Source organism: Bubalus kerabau, chromosome 8 (assembly GCF_029407905.1).
Source record: "Bubalus kerabau isolate K-KA32 ecotype Philippines breed swamp buffalo chromosome 8, PCC_UOA_SB_1v2, whole genome shotgun sequence".
Classification (NCBI taxonomy): domain Eukaryota; kingdom Metazoa; phylum Chordata; class Mammalia; order Artiodactyla; family Bovidae; genus Bubalus; species Bubalus kerabau.
Genome location: NC_073631.1, coordinates 118,507,600 through 118,530,286, shown reverse-complemented (window position 1 = coordinate 118,530,286; position 22,687 = coordinate 118,507,600). Strand labels below are relative to the sequence as shown.

General features: G+C 46.3%; 2 protein-coding genes across 3 annotated transcripts in view; one reads left to right on the top strand and one right to left on the bottom strand.

Moving 5' to 3' along the window:
- Positions 1 to 5,430, bottom strand: part of ACTR3B (actin related protein 3B) — a 73,320-nt gene extending 67,890 nt beyond the window's left edge. For both annotated transcript variants that reach the window (XM_055591341.1, XM_055591346.1), the window contains exon 1: positions 5,269 to 5,430. In XM_055591341.1, the coding sequence (XP_055447316.1) occupies positions 5,269 to 5,312 (44 nt within the window). In that variant the 5' untranslated portion in view covers positions 5,313 to 5,430. The remainder of the gene's footprint in view (positions 1 to 5,268) is intronic.
- Positions 1 to 22,687, top strand: part of XRCC2 (X-ray repair cross complementing 2) — a 120,079-nt gene that overhangs the window by 34,662 nt on the left and 62,730 nt on the right. The window lies entirely within an intron of this gene.

Genomic DNA, 22,687 nt, shown 5'->3' with positions numbered 1-22,687 from the left:
AGGCCTCAGACTGCTCTCCCTACCAAGGTGAAGGTGAAAGTTTGCTTGTAACTTTGGCCTCTAAAGAGCCTCTTGATGAAAGTGAAAGAGGACAGTGAAAAAGTTGGCTTAAAGCTCAACATTCAGGAAACGAAGATCATGGCATCCGGTCCCATCACTTCATGGGAAATAGATGGGGAAACAGTGGAAACAGTGGCAGACTTTATTTTTGGGGCTCCAGAATCACTGCAGATGGTGACTGTAGCCATGAAATTAAAAGATGCTTACTCCTTGGAAGCAAAGTTATGACGAACCTAAATAGCATATTCAAAAGCAGAGACATTACTTTGCCAACAAAGGTCCATCTAGTCAAGGCTATGGTTTTTCCAGTAGTCATGTATGGATGTGCGAGTTGGACTGTGAAGAAAGCTGAGCACCAAAGAATTGATGCTTTTGAACTGTGGTGTTGAAGAAGACTCTTGCGAGTCCCTTGGACTGCAGGGAGATCTAACCAGTCCATCCTAAAGGAGACCAGTCCTGGGTGTTCACTGGAAGGACTGATGCTAAAGCTGAAACTCCACCTGATGCGAAGAGTTGAATCATTGGAAAAGACCCTGATGCTGGGAGGGATTGGGGGCAGGAGGAGAAAGGGTCGACAGAGGATGAGATGGCTAGATGGCATCACCAACTCGATAGACATGAGTTTGAGAGAACTCTGGGAGTGGGTGATGGACAGGGAGGCCTGGCATACTGCGATTCATGGGGTCGCAAAGAGTCGGACACGACTGAGCGACTGAACTGAACTTGGCCTTGGGCTGGCATCTGGAAACTTAAGATTTCAGGAGGGTTCCCACCATGCCCCAAATACAGTGGATGCTGAACACCTCCTTTCCTTCTGGGGCTGGAATTTTGGTTTGTGCCAGGCGGAAGGTGCCACAACCAGCCCCGCAAGAGAAACTCTGGGCACTGAGCGTCTCTCTAAGCAGCTTCCCCAGTGAACAGGGTCTCACATACGTCACACTGGATGTCAGTGACTCCACTGAGAAAGGACTCGGGATGCCCGCGGCTGGCTCCCCCAGACTCCGCCCCACGCACCTTTCTCCTTGGCTGTTTTTGCGTTTACCTTTTCACTGTCATCCTGGGATTGTTCCTAGCAAATCTCTCAACCTGGCGGTGGCCTGTGGGACCCTCAACACACCCTAATCCACAAGGAGCTTCCAAAACTAAAGCAGCAAAAGGCCAAAGGCCTGCAGAAAAACGGGCTAGAGAAATGAAGACAGAAAATGGAAATGCAGATGCCACTTCATCACGTGGAAGGACGCTCATCTTCCCACATAATAAGAAATTCAAATTAAAACAATATCATTTCCCACCTTCCAGATTGGTAAAAAAAAAAAAAAAACTTCTTTAACTCAGCAATTACAGAGATGAGTCTGTAAGAAGACGTAAGCACTGACACACATCGCTGGGGAAGACACACACTCTGGGGTGGGATCTGACACGATCCGGCAAAAGGACCTTATGACTCAGAAGTCCCACTTCTAAAAACCTGTCTCAGAGATGCTCCAGAAAAAAAAATGCAAAAAAAGACAAATGCACAGCACTGACTTCACTGCAGTCTTTTGATAAAAACAAAATGCTCAAAAATTGATGGGGACATGTCTCAAGATGACCAGAAACACCCTGAATGGGGCTTCTACTACTGGACAGCTGAAGCATGAAAACAAGGAACAGCAGTAAGAAATCATGAACCATTGAATGTAGTAAGAATCACATAAGTAACTCTTTGAGAACCGTAACCCACACAGATGATAAAAGGGAGTTACTGGAAAGTGCACCCTTTTTGTAAAATGTTAACTAAAAAATGTAGATAAACTTGAGTTTAAAATACATACACAATTTTGCAAGCATCGCTGTAATCATCAATTGGAACAAGAATACCACCAATGGAAACTAAAACTGATGGGTGAAAAGTTTTAAGGCAGAACAGGGTATTTACACAATCTCGTAACCTTTCTCCACAAAAGACATGAATTACAAAGGGGAAAACGGTGACCACACAGTGAGAAATCTAGTGGAAGGCACTATATCCAATGATCCAAGTGAACTTCATCAACGGCCTTAAGCCTCCTGATAAGAGGAGTTAAGTTCTAGGGAGATGGCGGACAGCACAGAGATGATATTAGCAACACTGTATTGTTATATACTTGAAAGTTGCCAAGACAAGTGGATCTTAGATCACAAGAAAAGGGTGTTTACAATGCCAGGATGGAGGTGTGAGTAATGCAATATGATAATCATTCCGCAATATACAAACACACCAAATCAACATGCTGTAACCTTAGATTCATGCAATGTAATATGTCAATTACTTCTCAATAAAGCTGATTTGTTGCACTAAGAAGCTCTGACATGACTTCTCTGGTACCCCTGACAAAAACGCACACCCTGTGTCTACTGTAAGGAAACACCAGACAAGTGTAAATTGGGGAGCATTATCCATAACAACTGGCTGCCAAAAATACCAACGTCCTGAAAGACAGAAAAAGGCTAAGGAGCCAGTCCAGGGAAACGAGACTAAAAAGACATGATGACAAGCAAACACGGTGTACGGTGCTGGATGAGGGCAGAGAGCTGAGCGTCCAGAGACACAGCGAGACCATTCATGGGATCCAGACTGCAGAGCAGATAACACTCGGCATAAACGTCACATTTTCTGGTTCTGATCACTGGTCTGTGATTGTATGTTCTCAGAAAGGATATACTGAAGTACCCTGGTGTAAAAAGCAGGATGGCTGCAACTCACAAACAGTTCAGAAAGATAATAATGTATAAAGTATACAAAGAACAGTAAAGCAAATGTTAGTAGTTAGAATGCTGGATGGAGACTATATAGCATTTTTTTGATACTCTTTTTGCAGCTTTTCAGTAGATTTGAAATTTCTCAAAACAAGTCTAAAGAATACAAAAATCTTCAAAACTGTAAGTTCAGTTAGGAAAGTGAGACTGTTCTCTGAACACTCAGCAGCCCAGTAACTCACTTAAGTGGAGCAGGCAGAGCCGTGGTCCATGTCATCCCAGCCCCCTGAACACCTGTGCTCACCAAGCTGGTCTCAGGGTTTATTAGATGAGGCCAGGCTCCCTGGATGAAATTTATTTGCTATTTTAAAAAAGCACCATTTAGTATACTGTCTACTCAATCATAAATGCCCACTATCAGTGTGAATTTTCCTTTTAGAATTTAGTACAAGAAAAAGATTTTTCACCTGAAAAACAGGTATTTCTCTTCTTCCCTGATGACAGGAATTACATAACTGAGGATGACTCTCTCATAGTCTTGTCATACAGGAAGGCCAAGCTTGAGACCAAACCAGCTGCACAACGGGCCTACAGTTTAAGGTGATTTTCCAGGCCCGTTCTTTTCTTCGGTCCTAGTTATATTTATCTGCATTTTATCCCTTTTTATCCTATTTTGAGCTAAAGGTCAATCCAAAATCACTTGGCTCTGCAGGAAATATAAGCAGCAGTAATATGCTTAAATAAACCTGGGCTCTTCCAGGCTCCCCCTCCTGGCCACACACTGGACACTGGAAATTCCTGACTGACCATCACCGTTTCCACAACAGACTATGTCCATGTGAAACCCACTGGGAGGATTCCCAGCCACTATTTCTAAGTCCTGACACAAAGCCTACAACAGCGTGAAGACAATAACATAACTTGGGGCCAGAAAACAAAGATATCCTGAAGTTATACCACCACGTGAGATACCACCTACCTCCAACGGTCATAACTGAGCACCACACTTTTGATATTTATAGCAAGAACGATGAGTAAGGCTCCCAGCTTACTATTATTAAAGGTATGACAAATCCTGTGGGCACATTTTACTGCTTCTATCAAGAAATGCTTTGTATTTCAACAGTTTTATGAGACCAAAACCACAAAAACCTCATGTGCAAATGTGGGGATGAAAGATTCTTTGACCAGCTGCCTTCTCTCCTGACACAACCAGACCTCAGGTGGGTGTGGGGTGAACACTAGATGGTTGGAGAAGGGGACACGTAAGGAAGCCAGTACCTGGGGGGTGTTCCTATCAACACTGCTTTCGGCTCAGGTTCTGGGTAGCGAAACAACTACTGAAATAAAAAGCCCCAAAACTTCTGGTACAGTGTGTATCTCTGAAAGGAAAATTAATACATGCAAAGAGGCAGTTTTTTCCAGCTTGTAACCACTCCTTTTTCTGCAGCAAAAGGAAAGAACAATCCGTAGGAGATGGACTGTAGCAAATTAAGGAAGACACCCCCACAAGGTTGTCAAGGAAACTAAACCGAGTGCATTTCTCTACAAAGAATCGAGGCTAAGGTGAACGTGCCATGGAATATTCATTCTGTGGCAAAAAATGACTAAAATCCCATCTTGAAAAATCTTTTTAAGAGGCTAAACTTACTTCCAGGCTATTTTATTAAGCACTTTACCTACAGTGCAAGCAGGCAAGCTTGAATTTCTAAACCAAAACCTAAATGGATTCAGCGAGCACCTTCCTAAAAATGAGCCGAGCCTGGGCCACTGGTATGGACCGGGAGATTTCCGAAGGGTATCTCTGGCATATCTCAACATCAAAAGAAGCAATCATGGCCCACAAGTAATGGGCTGGGGGATGCGGGGTAGGGGAGAGATAGAAACTATACTACCACCAACAGCCTTTCCCACATTTTAGATGTTTCTGTTTTTTCAAAATGGAGCCTTTTTAACATTTTTAAATGCAAAGGCAACTCTAGGCAAACTAAAGCAAGACCTTAGCCTGACTGAGCCATTCAATACTGGAAGAGGAGTGGGCTGCAAAAAAAAAACAATCTTTTTTTTTTTTTTAAAGATGTCAACTTGGGAGACGGTTGTAAAAACCTCCCACAAGTAAGTGATAAAGAAGCCCTATCAGCGAGGAGAAATGGCATGCGCTTGGGGACCCAGGACGAGGGCCACTTCTGAAGAGAAGGCAGGGGCGCCGTGAGGCAGGCGGAAGGCGAGGGAACGGCAGCGGGGTGCGCAGCCGGCACCCCCGAGAGGCGGAGGGGTCCCGAGGAGCCCCGGCCGAGCGCGGGGAGTAGGCGGGGAGGCCACGTCTCCCCTCGGCTTCCTCCCCAGCAAGGTGAGTGAGTCAGGGGGCCCCTGGACAGGTGAGGGCCGCGAACCGGGCCCGGGGCACCCCAGGTGAGACTGGGGGGCCGGGCCGCGGGGCAGGCAGGCGCCAGGCGCGCCGGGGCCAGAGCGGGCGCCCGCGGCTCTTACCCGGTGCCGCAGTCCACCACGCAGGGAGGCAGGGAGCCCGCCATGCTCGGCCCACGCTGCCGGCCCGGGAGGCTCCCCCGATCGCCGGCCCGCTCGCCGCCCCGCGCAGCCGCCGGGCTCCAGGGAGCCTCCGCAGCGCCGCCGCCGGGAGCCCGGATGCTCGCCGCCGGCCCACGTGACGCCCCGCCCACCGCCGCCTGACCAATCACTACGAGGACACGCCCTGTCCCCGCCCCCCGGCCGCCCGCCATCTTTAGTGCTGGCAGCGGGGCCTCGTTGCCCGTACGTCCCACCTTGCTGCGAGAGAGGCTGTGAGCTCGTCTAACTGACTTACCGTGGACTTGACCCCGAAGCCTGACTCCTCATCTTTTTAAGTCTCCGCTCAGATGTCACCTTCTCAGGGAAGCTGTCCCTGTTCATCTGCTAGGTGCCCCCTCCGCCCCCCCCGCACCTTACTCATTATCTCAACAATCTATTGCTTTGCTTCACAACATTTGGAGCAAATTTATACCGTGTATATATATTTATTTGTACTCCTATAGCAGGCTATAGGCTCCGCTAGATACGGCTCCTGAATGTCTTCCCACTGATGACAAGGATGCGCAGCACAGTATTTGGTGCATTCATGCTGCTGCTACTGCTGCTAAGTCGCGTCAGTCGTGTCCGACTCTGTGCGACCCCATAGACGGCAGCCCATCAGGCTCCCCCGTCCCTGGGATTCTCCAGGCAAGAACACTGGAGTGGGTTGCCATTTCCTCCTCCAATGCATGAAAGTGAGAAGTGAAAGTGAAGTCGCTCAGTCGTGTCCAACTCTCAGCGACCCCATGGCCTGCAGCCTACCAGGCTCCTCCGTCCATGGGATTTTCCAGGCAAGAGTACTGGAGTGGGGTGCCATTGCCTTCTCCCGGAAACACCCAAATGTTTTCTGAATAAAGAAAAAAAAAAAAAAACTTGACGTTAGAATTCTTACACCTGTCAGAACACTGCATGCTTTCCTCTATAGAAGAAAAACCTGTGCAACAAATGCACCGACAGCTTTAAGGGGTGATTGACCTTCAATCAGGGTAACACTACACCAGGATCATATCAAAGGTGAAGTGATGTCCAAAAGATCTTCCTGGAACCTGGACCGAAGTACACACCACTTACCAACTATGTTATGAAGGTCACGAAGGTCCCACTTGCTTCCTCCTCCCTCCCTATCATGTATTCCTGACCTTACTTTTTAGGACTCTTCTGGAGATGTAGTTCCATGCAGTTTAACTGGTATTAAAAGCATTTTTAAACTGTTTTTACGTATGAGAAGTAGTGGTAGATTACTTGATCACATGGGATAACCCATGATGATTCCCTTTTTTTTTTTTTCCTTAACCTATTCAGGTCAAATAAGGCCCAGATCTAGAAAATTTTTGAGGAACCTAGAAAGAGAAGTAGAAGGTAGGAAGAAAAGAAAGGTGAGGAGTGTGGAGGAAAGCCTGTATAGGACCCCAAAGTAAGTAGGTGAAGTCGCTCAGTCGTGTCCGACTCTGCGACCCTGTGGACTGTAGCCCACCAGGCTCCTGCGTCCATGGGATTCTCCAGGCAAGAATACTGGAGTGGGTTGCCATTTCCTTCTCCAGGGGATCTTCCCGACCCAGGGATTGAACCCAGGTCTCCCGCATCTCAGGCTTTAACCTCTGAGCCACCGGGGATGCATAGCACCCCAAGGCTGGAGGCAAAGGCTCACTTGCCTCCTTTGTGTTTTGCCAAAGCCCTGGCCAACCCCACTGTTCCGGGGTCCTCATCAGAATTCTGTGGATAAACTCTAAGTTGCAGACAGTCAGCACTGCAACCTCTTTCACTCCCTTAACACATATTTATCAAGTGCCTACTATAGGACAGGCCTTGCGTTAGACGGGGCATGAAACAGTAAGTGGGACATTTGCAGTCTTTGCCCCTAAGACATTTTTTTTAATATTTATTTATTTATTTACTTGGCTGCACTGGGTCTTCACTGTAGCACGCAGGATCTTTAGTTGCACAGAGTTTTAGACCCTGGACCACCAGGGAAGTCCCTCTGCCCATAAGACTTTAGAGTCTTGTGAGAGATAGCAGAAGTCTGAGCACCACAACTAAAGAGTAACCCTTGCCCTCCACGACTAGAGAAAAGCCCTCACAGCAAAGAAAACACAGCATGGCCAAAAAAAGAAAAGCCAAACAGGGCATCTACACCTGTCTTAGGAGTCAGTGAAGCCTTCTCAGAGCAACGGTGCCTAAGCTGAATCCCAGAGGGTGGATGGAGAAACACTCGATGGTGGAGAGGGTGGGGCAGGAGAGGGTTTCTGGGACGAGGAGGCCAGAGGACCTCAAGACTCATAGACGGCCCTGTCACCTTCACCAGGGAAGAACCCTTAGTGGGATTTGGAACTGGCTAGTAATAAAGGCTGCAGTCCTTGGGGTCGTGAAGAGTCAGATGCGACTGAGCGACTTCACTTTCACTTTTCACTTTCGTGCATTGGAGAAGGAAATGGCAACCCACTCCAGTGTTCTTGCCTGGAGAATCCCCGGCATGGAGGAGCCTGGTGGGCTGCCGTCTAGGCGGTCACACAGAGTCAGACACAACTTAAGCGACTTAGCAGCAGCAGCAGTAATAAAGGCGGTCCCTTTTCAGGGAGTGTCCCTTCTGCAAAGGACTTACTGGAAATGGCGACCAAGGCCAGCAGCTGGTAGCAAGCAAAAGACTTCCTGACTTCAAATGGGTCCTCTCAACCCCACTAACCCTTGATGTTTGAGTAAAGGTGTTTTCACACGCGGGGAACAGAGACCTCTTCAGGGGGCACAGGAGCAAATTTTATTATTCCATATAAAGAAAATCCAGAAATTCCAGGGCAATTCAACCGTTGGATGACATCACTGTGGAAGTACTAGAAACTTGATGGCCTAAAACAAAAGATATTTATCATCTCCTGATAGGGCAGAAGGTCAAAATTGAGATGTCAGCAGGACCAGTCCTCGCCGAAGCCTCGAGGAGGAGCCCCGGTGTTCCCAGAAACCCCTGGTGTTCTCGGCTTATAGATGCATCACTCCAGTCTCTGCCTCCGTCTCAACGCCATGCTCTCCCTCTGTTTCTGCACCATCACCTGGCATTCTCTTCTTTTTTAATATTTATTTATGTGGCTGTGCCGGGCTTCCCAGGTGGCTCAGCAGTAAAGAATCCACCTGCCAATGCAGGAGATGCCGGAGATGCGAGTTCGGTTCCTAGGTCAGGAAAATCCCCCAGAGGAGGCAATGGCAACCCACTCCAGTATTCTTGCCTGGGTAATTCCGTGGGCAGAGGAGGCTTGTGGGCTCTAGTCCGTAGGGTGGCAGAGAGTCAGAGGCCACTGAGCACGCATGCGTTTGGCTGCACAGAGTCTTAGTCACTGCGTGCGAGATCTAGCTCCCTAATGAGGAATCGAACCGGGGCGCCCTGCACTGGGAGCGTGGAATCTTAACCAGTGCACCACCAGGAAAGTCCCTGGTGTTCTCTTCTTATAAGGCCAGTCACACTGGATTGAGACCTGCCCTAATGACCTCATCTCACCTTGATCTCATCTGCAAAGGCCTTGTTTCCAAATAAGATCCCTTCTACAGTACTGGGGGGACTACTCCAGCATGTCTTTGGGGGAGACAGTTTAGCTCGTAGTAACCCCAGCTTATACCAAAAGCAGCCACTGGTGAGGGGGATTGACGCATTTGATTAGCTTAGACTATTAAAACCACACCCCTGGGCTGCTGAGGAGCCTCGCCATGTCTTCAGAAGCATATGGCACCCATACCTGCGGCGAATGGTATTTGATGAGCATAAGGGGAATGACTTTCCAGGTGGCGCTAGTGGTAAAAAACCCACCCGCCAATGCAGGAGACAAAGGGGGGGGAGGTTCTATCCGTGGGTCGGGAAGATCCCCTGGAGGGGGGCATGGCAACCCACTTCATTATTCTTGCCTGAAGCATCCCGTGAACAGAGGAGCCTGGTGGGCTACAGTCTGTAGTAGTGAAAGTGTTAGTCGCTCAGTCGTGTCCGACTCTTTGGGACCCCTCGGACTATAGCCCACCAGGCTCTTCTGTCCATGGCATTCTCCAGCCAAGAGTACTGGAGTGGGCTGCAGTTTCCTTCTCCAGGTCTACAGTAGAGTGGTCCACAAAGGGTCGGACGCAGCTGAAGCAACTTATCCCGCACGTGGAGAATGACAACAGTTTCCGCCTCATTCGTCATTCTCCTGATGAAACCACATACGGTCGCTCATTCCACGTCTTTTCACTCCTCTAGCCTCTTCCTTGCTGACCCAGGTGGAGCTCTGCCCCTTCTCTGAAGCTCTCCCTCAGCTTCCAGAAAGAGTCGTCGCACTCTCCTTTGGACTCCGAGAGCCTCTACATCGTCCACGTGTTCGCTTATCTGATGGCATCACAACGGTTGCGCTTCCATTGCCCCTGGTACACCAGCCTAAGAGTAGAAGTATGTCTCCGATAATTTTATGTCTTTGGGTTATCGGGCACTTCTGACATTTTGTGGCCACTCAGTGAAAGGTTCTTAAATAAATGGAAGTCATCAGCAGTTGTTAAGCCTCTCAATTACACATAACATTTGTTTTTACTTGCTTTCTTGTCATCATCAAAAGCAAATAAAGGCGAACCTTCCTTGTGATTTCTGTGTTAGTGTTTTCACTGTTTTTTTCTATATATCAAAGCATATTCTCTGTTATTCTTCTGAGGTCATAAACTCCTATGGATCAGAGACTGATGGCATCCCTTTTGACAAAGGCCGAAACACCCACAGAGAAACAAATCTCCCATTCTGTAAGAGGCACTTCAAGTACAATCTCTGTTAATTGTATTGCTAAGGTTTGCTCCTTCCAATATACTTTACAAAGTTCTACTCTCTCCTTATAGTGAGAGGACTTTTTAGTTGACTTCCCGTGACAGAAAGAGGCTTCTCTTTACTATGTTTCTACCCAACAATGACTTCCTACTCCTCCATCCCCCTACTCCTAAAGGGACAGAAACGTGGGAACAGGAAGTCTTCCTGTATAGAATTCAGCATCTCTTCCATGGCAGACGACAGGACTGTCTCATAACTACTCTCCTGAGGTCTGGATAAGCCAGCATCACTCTCCAATGAACCTTTAATAAACATGTTTGATGCTGGTTACAATGCATTTTTATGCATACGAAGACAACTTAAAATAATCAGGACTTACAGAGCTTGTCAATCTAATGGAATTTAGTCAGGGCACACTCAGACAATGTGATCTTCATTTCCTGCATTTAACTAGTCTTGCTGGGCCAAGAAGGAAAAAGAACACAAAAAGGAAAGGCTATCCTGAAAAGCTGCCCAGCCAGTGGCTCTATGAATCTTAAGTTGCAAGGCTGTGGGCAGAACGATCAGTGTGTTCTCTGTTGCCATGAGGATGCAAATAGAGAAAAGAGTGCCCCAGAAGTAGGGCCCATTCCTTTGAAAGTAGCTGGCACCCTCCTTCAAGAGGAAGGGTCTGTCCTTGCAGTCAATGGACCTCCCAGAGGGCTTGGCAACAGTGGGACAAAATGGTCCAAGCTAGAGCTGATTGGCCGGAGCGCGCTGAGTTGATAACCGACCTAAAACAACAAGCCTGGGAAGGAAATCACCAGGGGCTTCTCTGGAGGCTCAGATGATAAAGAATCTGCCTGCAAGGCAGGAGACTCTAGTTTGATCCCTGGGTTGGGAAGAGTCCCTGGAGCAGGGCATGGCAACCCACTCCTGTATTTTTGCCTGGAGAATTCCATGGACAGAGGAGCCTGGTGGGTTATAGCCCATGGCGTCACAAAGAGTCAGACAAATTGAGCAACTAACACTGACTTTATTCAGATCAATTCTGCTTCTTCTGCCTGCACCCGCGGCAGTGACTTCGACCGGAAAACTGGTCCTCCACCGCCTCCCCTCTTGCACTGTCCATTCAGTCTCTTCACATTCCTGATACCTACCCCTCTGCTTCTTTCCTCTGTCACTCTTGCTAAACTACTCCGTAGCTACCCACCGGCCAGCCTACCTCCATGTTTTCCCCACCCAAGACATCTCTGAGGTGAGTTTCGCTGCTAGGAGAAGCAACCTGGTGAGACCCAGGACCTCTGTCCCTCACGTCTGTCTCCTTTCCCCACAATCTTCAGCGACTCCCTCTTGGAGAAGCTGATCCCAGCCCTCAGGTGACGTTCAAGGTCCTCCATGATCTGTTCCCGAGTCACCAGCTTTGTTTTTTTCAGTTTGGCTGCACAGTCTTAGTTGTGGCACTGGGGATCTTTGTGACGTCAGGCAGGATCTTTGAGTTGTGGCATTCGAACTCTTAGCTGCGGGGTGTGGGATCTAGTTTCCTGACCAGGGATTGAACCCAGGCCACCTGCACCGGGGGTCTTAGCCAATGGGCCAGCAGAGAAGTCCCCCAAGTCACCTTTCTAATCTCATCTCACTAGACATCCTTGACACGTCTGGGCACGACGGACAACCGACCAAACCCTCTCTATGGTCTGGTCTTCACGCAGGCTCTGCAGTCTAGAACATTCTTCTTTGCCTACCCCATGCTCTCCACCCTTCCTGATTCTGTTCAGAGCTCACTCATCCTTCCAATTTCAGTGCAAATCTGCTTCATCTTCTCATTCAGGACAGGTGCATCTTTATGACTCTCATCAGAATCAAGCACCTATGCTGTCAGCGTCTATAGCTGAGGTCTGGAGAAATGCACTCTAATGAGGTCTTCTGTTCTGCCAAACAGTATTATGGTTTTATCTGGAACTATTTCCCAGCCATTTCTTAGGGAGAAGGCTGGATGACAGCAAAAGCTCACAAAAGCACTTTCAGTCCATCACAGATTTAATCGTCATAATCCCAAGAGGGAGGTATTATGAAAACCTCTCTTAATCAAATAAGGAAACGAAGGCTTGTACTTTTCAATTAAGATATGTGCTTAGTCACTCAGTCCTGTCCAACTCTTTGCAACCCCATAGACTGTAGCCCACCGGGCTCCTCTGTCCATGGGATTCTCCAGGCAAGAATACTGGAGTGGGTTGCCATGCCCTCCTCCAGGGCATCTTCCCGACCCAGGGATCAAATCCAGGTCTCCTGCATTGCAGGCGGATTCTTTACCGGCTGAGCCACCAGGGAAGCCAGGAAAACTTTAATTTTGTTCTGGGCACTTTCTTTAGGCCCTCTCGACAAAATAGGGAGATGCTAAATTGTTCAAAGCCAGCATTTGGTAAGCAAGAGGTTCAGTGTATATTAGAGCCAGAAGGAATCTCAACATTCAGTCCTTCAGAACAATCCTGTCCTTTGAGAATTTCAAATACACTTTGAAATTTTTTGAGCTCTTCACCTTGAATGTCTTCTATTTCCAGTAACAAATGCCCAAGGACTCCCATTAGGCAATCACTATATGTTCTCGAGACTGAGTAGCATCCAATAAAAATCTAATTCTTCTGCCAATGGGAATGAAACTGCTGAGTAGTAGAACTGGACGCCAGGCAATCTGGACAGGACGTTCTGCCAAGAGCTTGGCCCAAATGCTTCTTGCCATTGTGCAATCTCACAAGCAACAGGTTTTGGAGCAGCTGCCTTCCCAGGGCCTCTCCTTTCCTTATTGATGTTCATTCTAGAACATTTTTTAGAAGCATCACAGCACACACTTATTAATATAAGAGAATAAAGGAAGCAAGACTGTACCATTTCAACTTATCTTCACTGGCTATTGACTTGGTCCCTTTGGGCAGGAGAAGATGCGCAGGGAAACTTATAGAATTTCCACCTGAGGGGCTTCCCTGGCAGCCCAGTTCAGTCCAGTTCAGTCGCTCAGTCGTGTCCAACTCTTTGCGACCCCATGGACTGCAGCACGCCAGGCTTCCGTGTCCATCACCAACTCCCAGAGCTCAGTCAAACCCATGTCCATCGAGTCGGTGATGCCATCCAACCATCTCATCCTCTGTCATCCCCTTCTCCTCCCGCTTTCAATCTTTCCCAGCATCAGGGTCTTTTCCAATCAGTCAGCTCTTCACATCAGGTGGCCAAAGTACTGGCATTTCAGCTTCAGCATCAGTCCTTCCAACAAATATTCAGGACTGATCTCCTTTAGGATGGACTGGTTGGATCTCCTTGCAGTCCAAGGGACTCTCAAGAGTCCTTCTCCAACTCCACAGTTCAAAAGTATCGATTCTTTGGCACTCAGCCAGCAGTCCAGTGGCTAAGAATCCATGCTTCCTGGGTTCGATCCCTGGTCCGGGATGATTCCACGTGCCATGGAGTAACTAAGCCCGTGCACCACCACTGCTGAGCCCATCCTCCTAGAGCCTGCGCTCGACAAGGGAAGCCACTGCAAAGAGAAGCCCAAACACCAAACCTGGAGAATAGATCCTGCTTGGTGCAACTAGAGAAAGTCTACACAAAGCAACAATGACTCAGTGCAGCCAAAAATAAATAAACAAAAATAAACTAAAAAAAAAAAAAAAAGAATCCATGCTTCCATTGCAGGAGGCACGGGTTCAATCCCTGGTCAGGGAACTAAGATCCCACATGCAGGGAAGCCTAAAAATAAAAAAAAAAAAAGGAGTTTCTATCTGAACAGTAACAGGTAAGAAGGTGCAAAGTGAGAGCCCATGCCTGCTGGATTTCTTTTCATCTGGCAGAAACTCTGGTTGCAACAACGTGTCCCTGAAAACCGGAAGCACCGTCACAATGTTTCCAGTCTTATCTTACTGGTTTTTGTGCTTCTTACTTATCAAGGTTGCAAGATGAATTCAAAGCAGGAGTAGTTTGCAGAAAAGCATTTGCTCTCTGTGTTCCCAGTAATTATAACTGATAAGAAATAGCTATCAGTTAAAATAAAAATTACGTCATATTCTTAATCCACATATTTTTGGTTGTAATAGTTTGTACCAACAGAAAATGTATAAAATTAATTTTGCTTGCTTATTGATGTATGTAAAGAGTCTAAATTTTGAGGTCTTTCAGAACTGTGTCCAAATCTCATCTCAGGAACTTAAATATGTGTCTGCACAGGTTACCTAATGTCTCTAAGCTTTCATTGCCTAATCTAGAAGGAGGGATTTTTCTGAGTTTTCAAGTTAGCTTATAAAAATACCAGGCATTATAACATGGAAAGTGTTCGGTATCATTACTCTCCTGATTCTCAGAGGCTTCTTTTCCTTGATTAGTAATTCTCTTAAACTTAGACTTTTGTGGCCACATCACACAGCTCCAGTCCAGCTACTTGGGTTATAACTAAGGGATTAAAAGGACTGACCTGCCCTCAGTAATGCTTAAGATTTGAGACATTTTGCATTAGTGGAGATGAGCTTTGTTGAATCATTCATGTCTCCTAACAGCTGTCCCTTGTGACCAAGGACACTTCATTGTCATGGTGCTAAAAATTTTGTGATTCAAAGCTAAATAGTCTTTAATGGTGAGAAGTACAGACTTTGAAGCCAAACTCCCTCAGTTTGGATTTCAGCTCTGACTTTATGCATTTATCAGCAAGTCCCTGGTGGTTCAGTCGGTAAAGAACCTGCCCGCAGTGTAGTAGACCTGGGTTCGATCCCTGAGTCGGGAAGATCCCCTGGAGGAGGGCAAGGCAACCCACTCCAGTATTCTTGCCTGGAGAATCCCATGGACAGAGGAGCCTAGTGGGCTACAGTCCATGGGGTCGAAAAGAGTCGGACACGACTGAGCAACACTTGCACTTGTATCTTTCAGATGCTGACAGTGGGCTAAGTGATTGGGGTCTAAAGATAACACCTGTGAGGGTGAGTCGAGGAGGGGTGTAGACACGTTAGTCTTTGAACATGCTAGAATCGAGTGGGGACAATGTAGGGAGCGCCCAGGAGAGAATGATGCATTCTGATCAGGAGAGCCAGGACAAGCTCCACAGAGAAAGAGACATTTAAAAATAAAACAGAGAAAAGTGGGAAAGGAAGAACAGCATTTGCAAAGGCACAGAGGCTTATTTCAGGAAATGACTAGTCCAGTATAAGTCAATGCAGGATGCAGGGACTGAGATGAAGTTTGAAGAGTTTGAAATTAAACTAAGGAAAACTTTCAGCACTATTGTGGGGCATCATAGTTTATTCTAGACAATAAATATGCCAAGTGTTTTGGGAGGACAGTGTGTGTGTGTGTGTGTGTGTGTGTCTGGTGTGCGTGTCTGGGAAAAATAGGGAGGAGGAGATGGAATGCAAGGACATCAACTAGGGAACCAATAAGCAGCTAAAACAGAGGATCATGATGGCAATAGAGATAGAAAAGACATTGCAGTGATAGAAATGTAGAAATAAAAGCTCTCAGGGGCCAGCTGGATTTTTTAGTGAGGAAGAGGAAGACAAAAAAATCACTATATTTAGTTTGGATGGTTCTGTGCATCATGAGGCCGTGAACTGAGACCAAAGATCAGAGTTCCCTCTGAGGCACTTCCTGGACATCCAGGAAAGGATGCTTGAGAAGCAGTTAGAAGTGCTGGTCGGGAGTGGAGCGGGTGCACAGGTTTTTTTGCTCCAGTGCTGTAGAAAGGGCATCACTAATTCCCTGTTCTGTTAGGAAGGGGCGCTGTGGGTCTTTGGGCTATTCATCTTGGTCTTTGCCCATGACACAGGAATATAGAAATGTCAAGACTCTTCCTGCTGCCCCGCAAGTCTCCTCTCTCCGGTTATCTTTCTGGCTCTTTCAGCTGTCATATGTCTGGCATGCATCCCAGTTTCAATTCTTTGGTTCCATTGTCTCATAAATTTATTTGTACTTGTCAGATCTTGTGTCCGAAATTTTGGCTTGGACCAGATGAGAGCTGTAGTCATAAGTGATCCGTCACCCACACGCTCTGTCACTGGCCTGCATGTATTGCTGTGTCTCACACAAATACGTCGACAATCCCTGACTTGGTCACTGAACGAGCACACACCCTATCAGAGGCCCCAGTTTTTACCAGTCAGTCTGCCTTACAACTATCTTTTTTTTTTAATCCAGAGGCTCTTAGGAAAAAAAAAACTGGCTTAAGGAATGGAAGAAGGGAAGAGGTGATGAAGACAACAAGATCAGCTTAAGAGAGATGTTGTTGTTCAGCCCCTCATTGCGTCTGACTCTGAAACCCCATGGACTGCAGCACCAGGCTTCCTCCACTATCTTGCAGAGTTTGCTCTAACTCATGTCCATCACGTCGGTGATGCCATCCAACCATCTTGTCCTCTGTCGTCTCCTTCTCCTCCTGCCTTCAGTCTTTCCCAGCACCAGGGTCTTTTCCAATCCGTTGGCTCTTTGCATCAGGTGGCCACAGTATTGGAGCTTCAGCTTCAGCATCAGCATGATCCCAGGTCAAACTTCCAAGTGAAGTTGGCCTGACTCAAAGTATCTTCCGTCATAAAAGTATTAGGTAAGAAATCAGATGGGGCACCAATCAGCCCCGTCATTCTCAAAACGGCATTGTAAGAAGGGCATCGTTAATATCCCAGTGCTTGCGATGCTGGGATTGCTCTCTGACTCACTGCCTGAAACTCTAGATTCCATTTCTTCAAAACTGTAAAACGCTCTGGGAAGGTTAAGGGCTCACAGATCATCATAAATTAGCGGCTGTTTTCCTGAGCCAGCTATTGAGGAAATGGGATATTCGACGCAGGGTGCAGAAGGCAAAGGTGCAGGGGAGAAGAGGACTTGTTTTTTTTAAGGTTTGAACAGCTGCCAGAGGCGCTGACTAGTTCATGACTACTGCAGGAAGAGAGTAATACTGAAGCAGAAAACTTAATCGAACCGTGGAGCAAGGGCTTAAGGCAGCTTGAGAGCTCTTGGACTTGTCCCCCTACCCTCCCCGCCCCCTGACCCAGGGAGAACAACCCCGCAGTAGAGTAGATTGTGCCAGGCTTTGTCCTCATCCTGCAAAGCCTCCGCTCTGGGATGCAAATCTAAGAGCACACATCGCCAGCGACACAATAATAGCACTTTACGGGGGACTCAAATAGAACCTCTGGGTTTCCCAGATGGGGCAGTGGTAAAGAATCCACCTGCCAATGCAAGAGATGCGAGTTCGATCCCTGGGTCAGGAAGGTCTCCTGGAGGCTTTCATTCCAGAAAGGAGAAAAGCTTGTCCATCACCACGGCAGTTCTGGGCATTATTTTCACAGGAGGCTGTGTGAGGAGCAATTAAAGATGGAGATCTTGAAGCCAAGTGGACATGGGATCAAGTTCAGATTCTGCCACTTACAATCTGAGTTACACTGGACAAGTTTCTCATTCTCTCTGAAACTTAATGCCTCCATCTATAAAACAGGGGGGAACAAGTCAGCCATGAACAGTGTGAAGATTTAATCAGTTGGTGAAACAGGACCTGGAACTTCGTAAGCACTCAGGAAATGGTAACAGCACCCCGGCTTTGGCGGCAGGTGTGTAAGCTCGGCAGTACCTGCAAACACGCAGCTTCTACGAAGAAACTGCAAGGGTTTCACTGAAACCGGAGTCAGCTCATGCCTCCTGGGTCTTAGAACCCCCACCTCACCAAGTAATATACAAGCAGACAGAAGATCAGAGGCATTTTTACACAGTCTTTACTAACTTCTCTGGTTTCTCACTGGTTTAAAAAAAGAAAAATCCACCTGCAATACAGGAGATGTGGGATCAGGAAGATCCCCTGGAGGAGGAAATGGAAACCCACTCAAGTATTCTTGCCTGGGAAATCCCATGGACAGTGGGGCCTGGTGGGCTACAGTCCATCGGGGTCACAAAACAACGAACACAACTGAGCGTGATCACATAGCAGTAGTCAACCTCATAGCGATGCAGTTTTATTCATAACCCTACAGCTGACAAGAGAGAAAACTGATGTAAATTCTCAAGCTCAATTGGTTGGGCTGAGATCGACCAGTAGGTTAAAAAAAAAACCACGTCTTGTAGTTGCCTTTGCTATTTTGACCACCAGGGGGCATGCAAGATCTTAGTTCCCCCACCAGGCATTGAACCCATTCCCTGCTGCAGTGGAAGCAGAGTCTTAACCACTGAACTGCCAGGAAAGTCTCATGCCTTTGCTATTTTGTCCATGGGATAGAAGGCACTGGAAAATAACGGAGGAAACACAAAAGATAACAAGATATTCCAGAAACCTTTCCATGGATTTTTATGGTTACATATGTGGTTTACTTGCTAAGTCGTGTCTGACTCTTGCCAGGCTCCTCTGTCCATGGGATATATCAGGCAAGAATACCGGAGTGGGCTGCCATTTCCTTCTCCAGGGGATCTTCTCGACCCAGGGGTTGAACCTGGGTCTCCTGTATTGCAGGTGGTCTCCTACACTGTAGCCAGACTCTTTCCCAGCTGAGCCACCAGGGAAGCCCATGGTTATACGTGCCAGTCCTAAATCGCTCAGTTAACAAGCCCTGCTCCACCACAGACCAGCTCTGCTGTCTTGGACAAATTGCTTAACCTCTGGTTTCAGTTTCCTCGTCTGCAACTTTGGAATATGGAAATGCCTTCTTTACACAGATGGAAAAGTTAAATGGTCAGCCAGCATTTAATAGCTCCTTCCGCTGTTCCTCCGCACAGACTCACTGGGCTCCAGGGTCAGGGCGATGAACGGAAATCAACAGGACCCTTCAGCAGAGAGTTTATTGCCTCTTTAGGTGAGACTATTGCCCGCGTGTAGAAGAAAACTGGAGAAGGACGTTTCTCAGGAGTGGGATCAATGGAGAGATGTGAGAGTGTTAACAATGCTGGAGACGCTTCAAGTCTACCTTGCTTGAACCTAAACTTCAAGAACCCTCTGAAGATGCCTTGTCATCACTTTACAGATGAGGGAGCCAAATTCCAAAGAGGTAAAGAAGCTGTCCAAGAGCCGTTTAATTTTCAAATACATGAGGTTTCTGAAGGACCTTTGATGCTAATTTCTCATTTTGATATTAGTCTCTCATTTAAATGCTTTCTTCTCTGCAATCACCCTCTGTGTTTTTTTCAGTCTTCTAACTTTATTGAAGCTTTCAATGGCTAAGTCAAGGTCTCTCTTGGTAAATGTTACATTGCAATTGAAAGTATATGGATTATTTTCAAGTCACTTTCAAATTTCTAATGTAATTCCGCAGTGATAAGAGAACAGATTCGGTATGGTTTCAAAACCTTTAGACCATGACATTTTTGGACTTGCTTTATGTCCCTGGATATGTTCTAGTGTCTCCTAGTCTATAGTCTATGGGAACTTGAATAGAATTTCTATCCTACTATTGTGTGAAAACTGTATAAATCTTAATTGTGTTGAATTGGTTCATAGTGCTTTTCAGTTCTACTTTATCATTCTACAACTCTGTATATTCATTCTATTGATTTTTGAGGCTTTGATACTGAAACTCCAATTAAAAATCTTTATCTACTTAAAATGGAATTGTAATATATAGTGGAACTATATGTAACTTTGTTCTGTATTTTCCTGGTTTCCTGTCAATGTGTTATCATACTTCCATAATTTAAAAAAGAAAAAGAATTTGTCCAAGAGCACAAGGCTGGCGAACAACAGAGTAGGAATTTGAAGAGGTCCCTCCCACACACACTGCACAAGCCTGGTACATCTTAGCAAATGTATTTTTGCATTTTTTCCAGATTGGTATTTGGCATTAATAAGGAAAGGTTAAATCCAGCTGTAGAGACTCAAAGTCAGCTGAGGGTACAGAGCAGAAGCCAGTCCAGGGGAACTGGTCTCCAAATGCTCAGTCATACGCTGCTCCAGGGGAACTGTGGGCTTTCCCTGTGTATGTGTTTCTGTGTGTGCCTGTGTGTGCACACACACACATAGTTCTGTGTATATGCTACTGCATTAATATTATTCTCAAACATAAATGAATAAAATGAATCATCTTTTTAAAGAATTCTCGTTCACCTATTAACAGAACAAAACACGCTTTGCTTTGTGACTGTGCTTTGTGATCGTGAATTTCACAAGATCTTGATCTAACACTGATGCAGTCATTCAAAGTCTATTATCAAATTTGGTTTCCTTCTGTGTTCATTTCACTACTAAACCCTGCCTATCTTGCTGAAAAAGATACTTCACGAAAGCTGAGAAATGAATAGCTCCTCTTTATTTGGTGGTGTGGGGAAGGGGGGCAGTGATTTCCAAGCCGCATGGCTTGCAGGATCTTAGTTCCCCCAGCAGGGGTCCCTGGACCCTTGTGAAAAGCCAAGTCCTCACCCCTGGACCACCAGGGAATTCCCCTGAACAGCTAGCTGCTCTTTAAACTCAAGGATTCTTTGAAGTACTCTGGGACGAAATAACCAATGAAATGAAGTGTGGTACAATACATGTTAAGGGTCATTCCCCATCTCATTACAAAACTTCTGTGAAGATCGTACAACTTAAGATAATACATGGTGTATGTGTGTGTGTGTATGTATATATATGTGCATATTATATATATATGTAATGAAATATTACTCAGTTATAAAAAAAAGACAAAAATAATGTCATTTGCAGCAACCTGGATGGACCTAGATATTTTCATACTAAGTGAAAAAAGCCAAACAGATAAAGACAAATATTATATGATATCACTTATTTGTGAAAAAATATTTTTTAAATGATACAACTAAACTTATTTACAAAAGAGAAATAGACTCGCAGACATAGAAAATAAACATGGCTACCAGAGGGGAAAGGAAGGGGTAGAGAGAGATAAACTGAGAGTTTGGGGTTAACATATACACGCGACTGGACATAGAGCAGATTAACAACAAAGGCCTGCTGTGTAGCACAGGGATGTATACTCAACATCTTGTAATAAACTGCAATGTGAAAGACGGTGAAGAAGAATATTTATGTGTGTTTAGTTCAGTTCAGGTCAGTCGCTCAGTCGTGTCCGACTCTTGGCGGCCCCATGAATCGCAGCACGCCAGGCCTCCCTGTCCCTCACCAACTCCCGGAGTTCACCCAGACTCGTGTGCATCGAGTCGGTGATGCCATCCAGCCATCTCATCCTCTGTGTGGGTGTGTATAACTGAGTCACTTTGCTGTACACTTGAAACTAACACAACATTGAACGTTAACCATACCTCAATAAAAAATAATAAAAATGTTAATAAATTGTAAAACAATAATACAACGTGTAAAGCCACTTCAGCCCGTGCAGGTAACCTGCCATCCTCACCAAGTGCTGAGAGCAAGGAGCCATGGAGAGGCTGTGTCAGCCCCTGGGGGTGGCCATGAGCAGACGTAGGGCTGACCTGTGTCCACCAGGCTCTCAGATATGAGCAAAGCTTTGCTTGCATCTTTTTATATAGAACGTATAACAGATCCAATCAGAATTCTGCTTTCCCTGCAGCCTCATGAACTTTCTTACATATACCCAGCTTGGCTGTCCGAGCTCCAGGGAGGTGACAAGTCCTCAGTGCGCTGTGAAGGGCCCCTGCACCAAGCCTCTGGCTTGTCACCCAGCAGGTGCCCTGAGCAGGTGCCAAACCCCAAGCCCTGACCGCAGTGCCCCAGGTCTCGGTGCCTGGCCCCAGGTTGCAGGTGTGATGGCAACTAAGCCAAGCCCTCGCCCCACCCACTGGGGAAGAGGCGGAACCCAGTGATTTATTTTGCTTTGTGTTGTTTTCTCATTAACTCAGGGGTTGCACAGAACCAAACTAAAAGGCTACAGATGTTTGATTCTGCAGTTGGACCTGGCCATTTTATAGGGAGTGCCTTGTAGCAATAGGGCTTCTCTGATGGCTCAGCTGGTAAAGAATCTGCCTGCAATGCTGGAGACCTGGGTTTGATCCCTGGGTTGGGAAGATCCCCTGGAGAAGGGAATGGCTACCCACTACAGTATTCTGGCCTGGAGAATTCCATGGACACTATAGTCCATGGGGTCACAAAGAGTCAGACACAACTGAGCAACTTTCACTTTCACTTTGCAGTAATAAGTGACTGAGAAAATCATTTTCAATGTCCTCTATTGGTTTTTGAAATATGGGACCTTAAGCAAAGCACATAGCCTCCGGAGATCGCTACCTCATTAGTGAGATGAAGGGGTTAGACCAGGTGACCTTCTCAAAAAAATCTTAATTGTATGAAATAAAAAAGGAGGCCAAGGACTTCCCTGGTGGTCCAGTGGCTAAGACTCCAGGGTCCCAGGGTTTGATCCCTGGTCAGGAAACTAGATCCCACATGCAGGCAACTAAGAGTTCACACGCTGTAACTCAAAGAGACCCCGAATGCCATAACTTAAAAAAAAAAAAAAACACAAAAAACAGACCCTGCATGCAACAGATAAGATCAAATAAATTTTTTAAAAAGTTTTTCAAAAGTCCATGCAAACTATCTCTGGGAATTTAGTATCTTTCATACATTTCATTTGCACCTTCTTCATCCTTTTAAAAAAAGCTAAGAGAAACTATTTAATACTTTTCTACAATCTTTCATCCACTGCCTTTAGTTCCAGCTGCCTTTCAGAA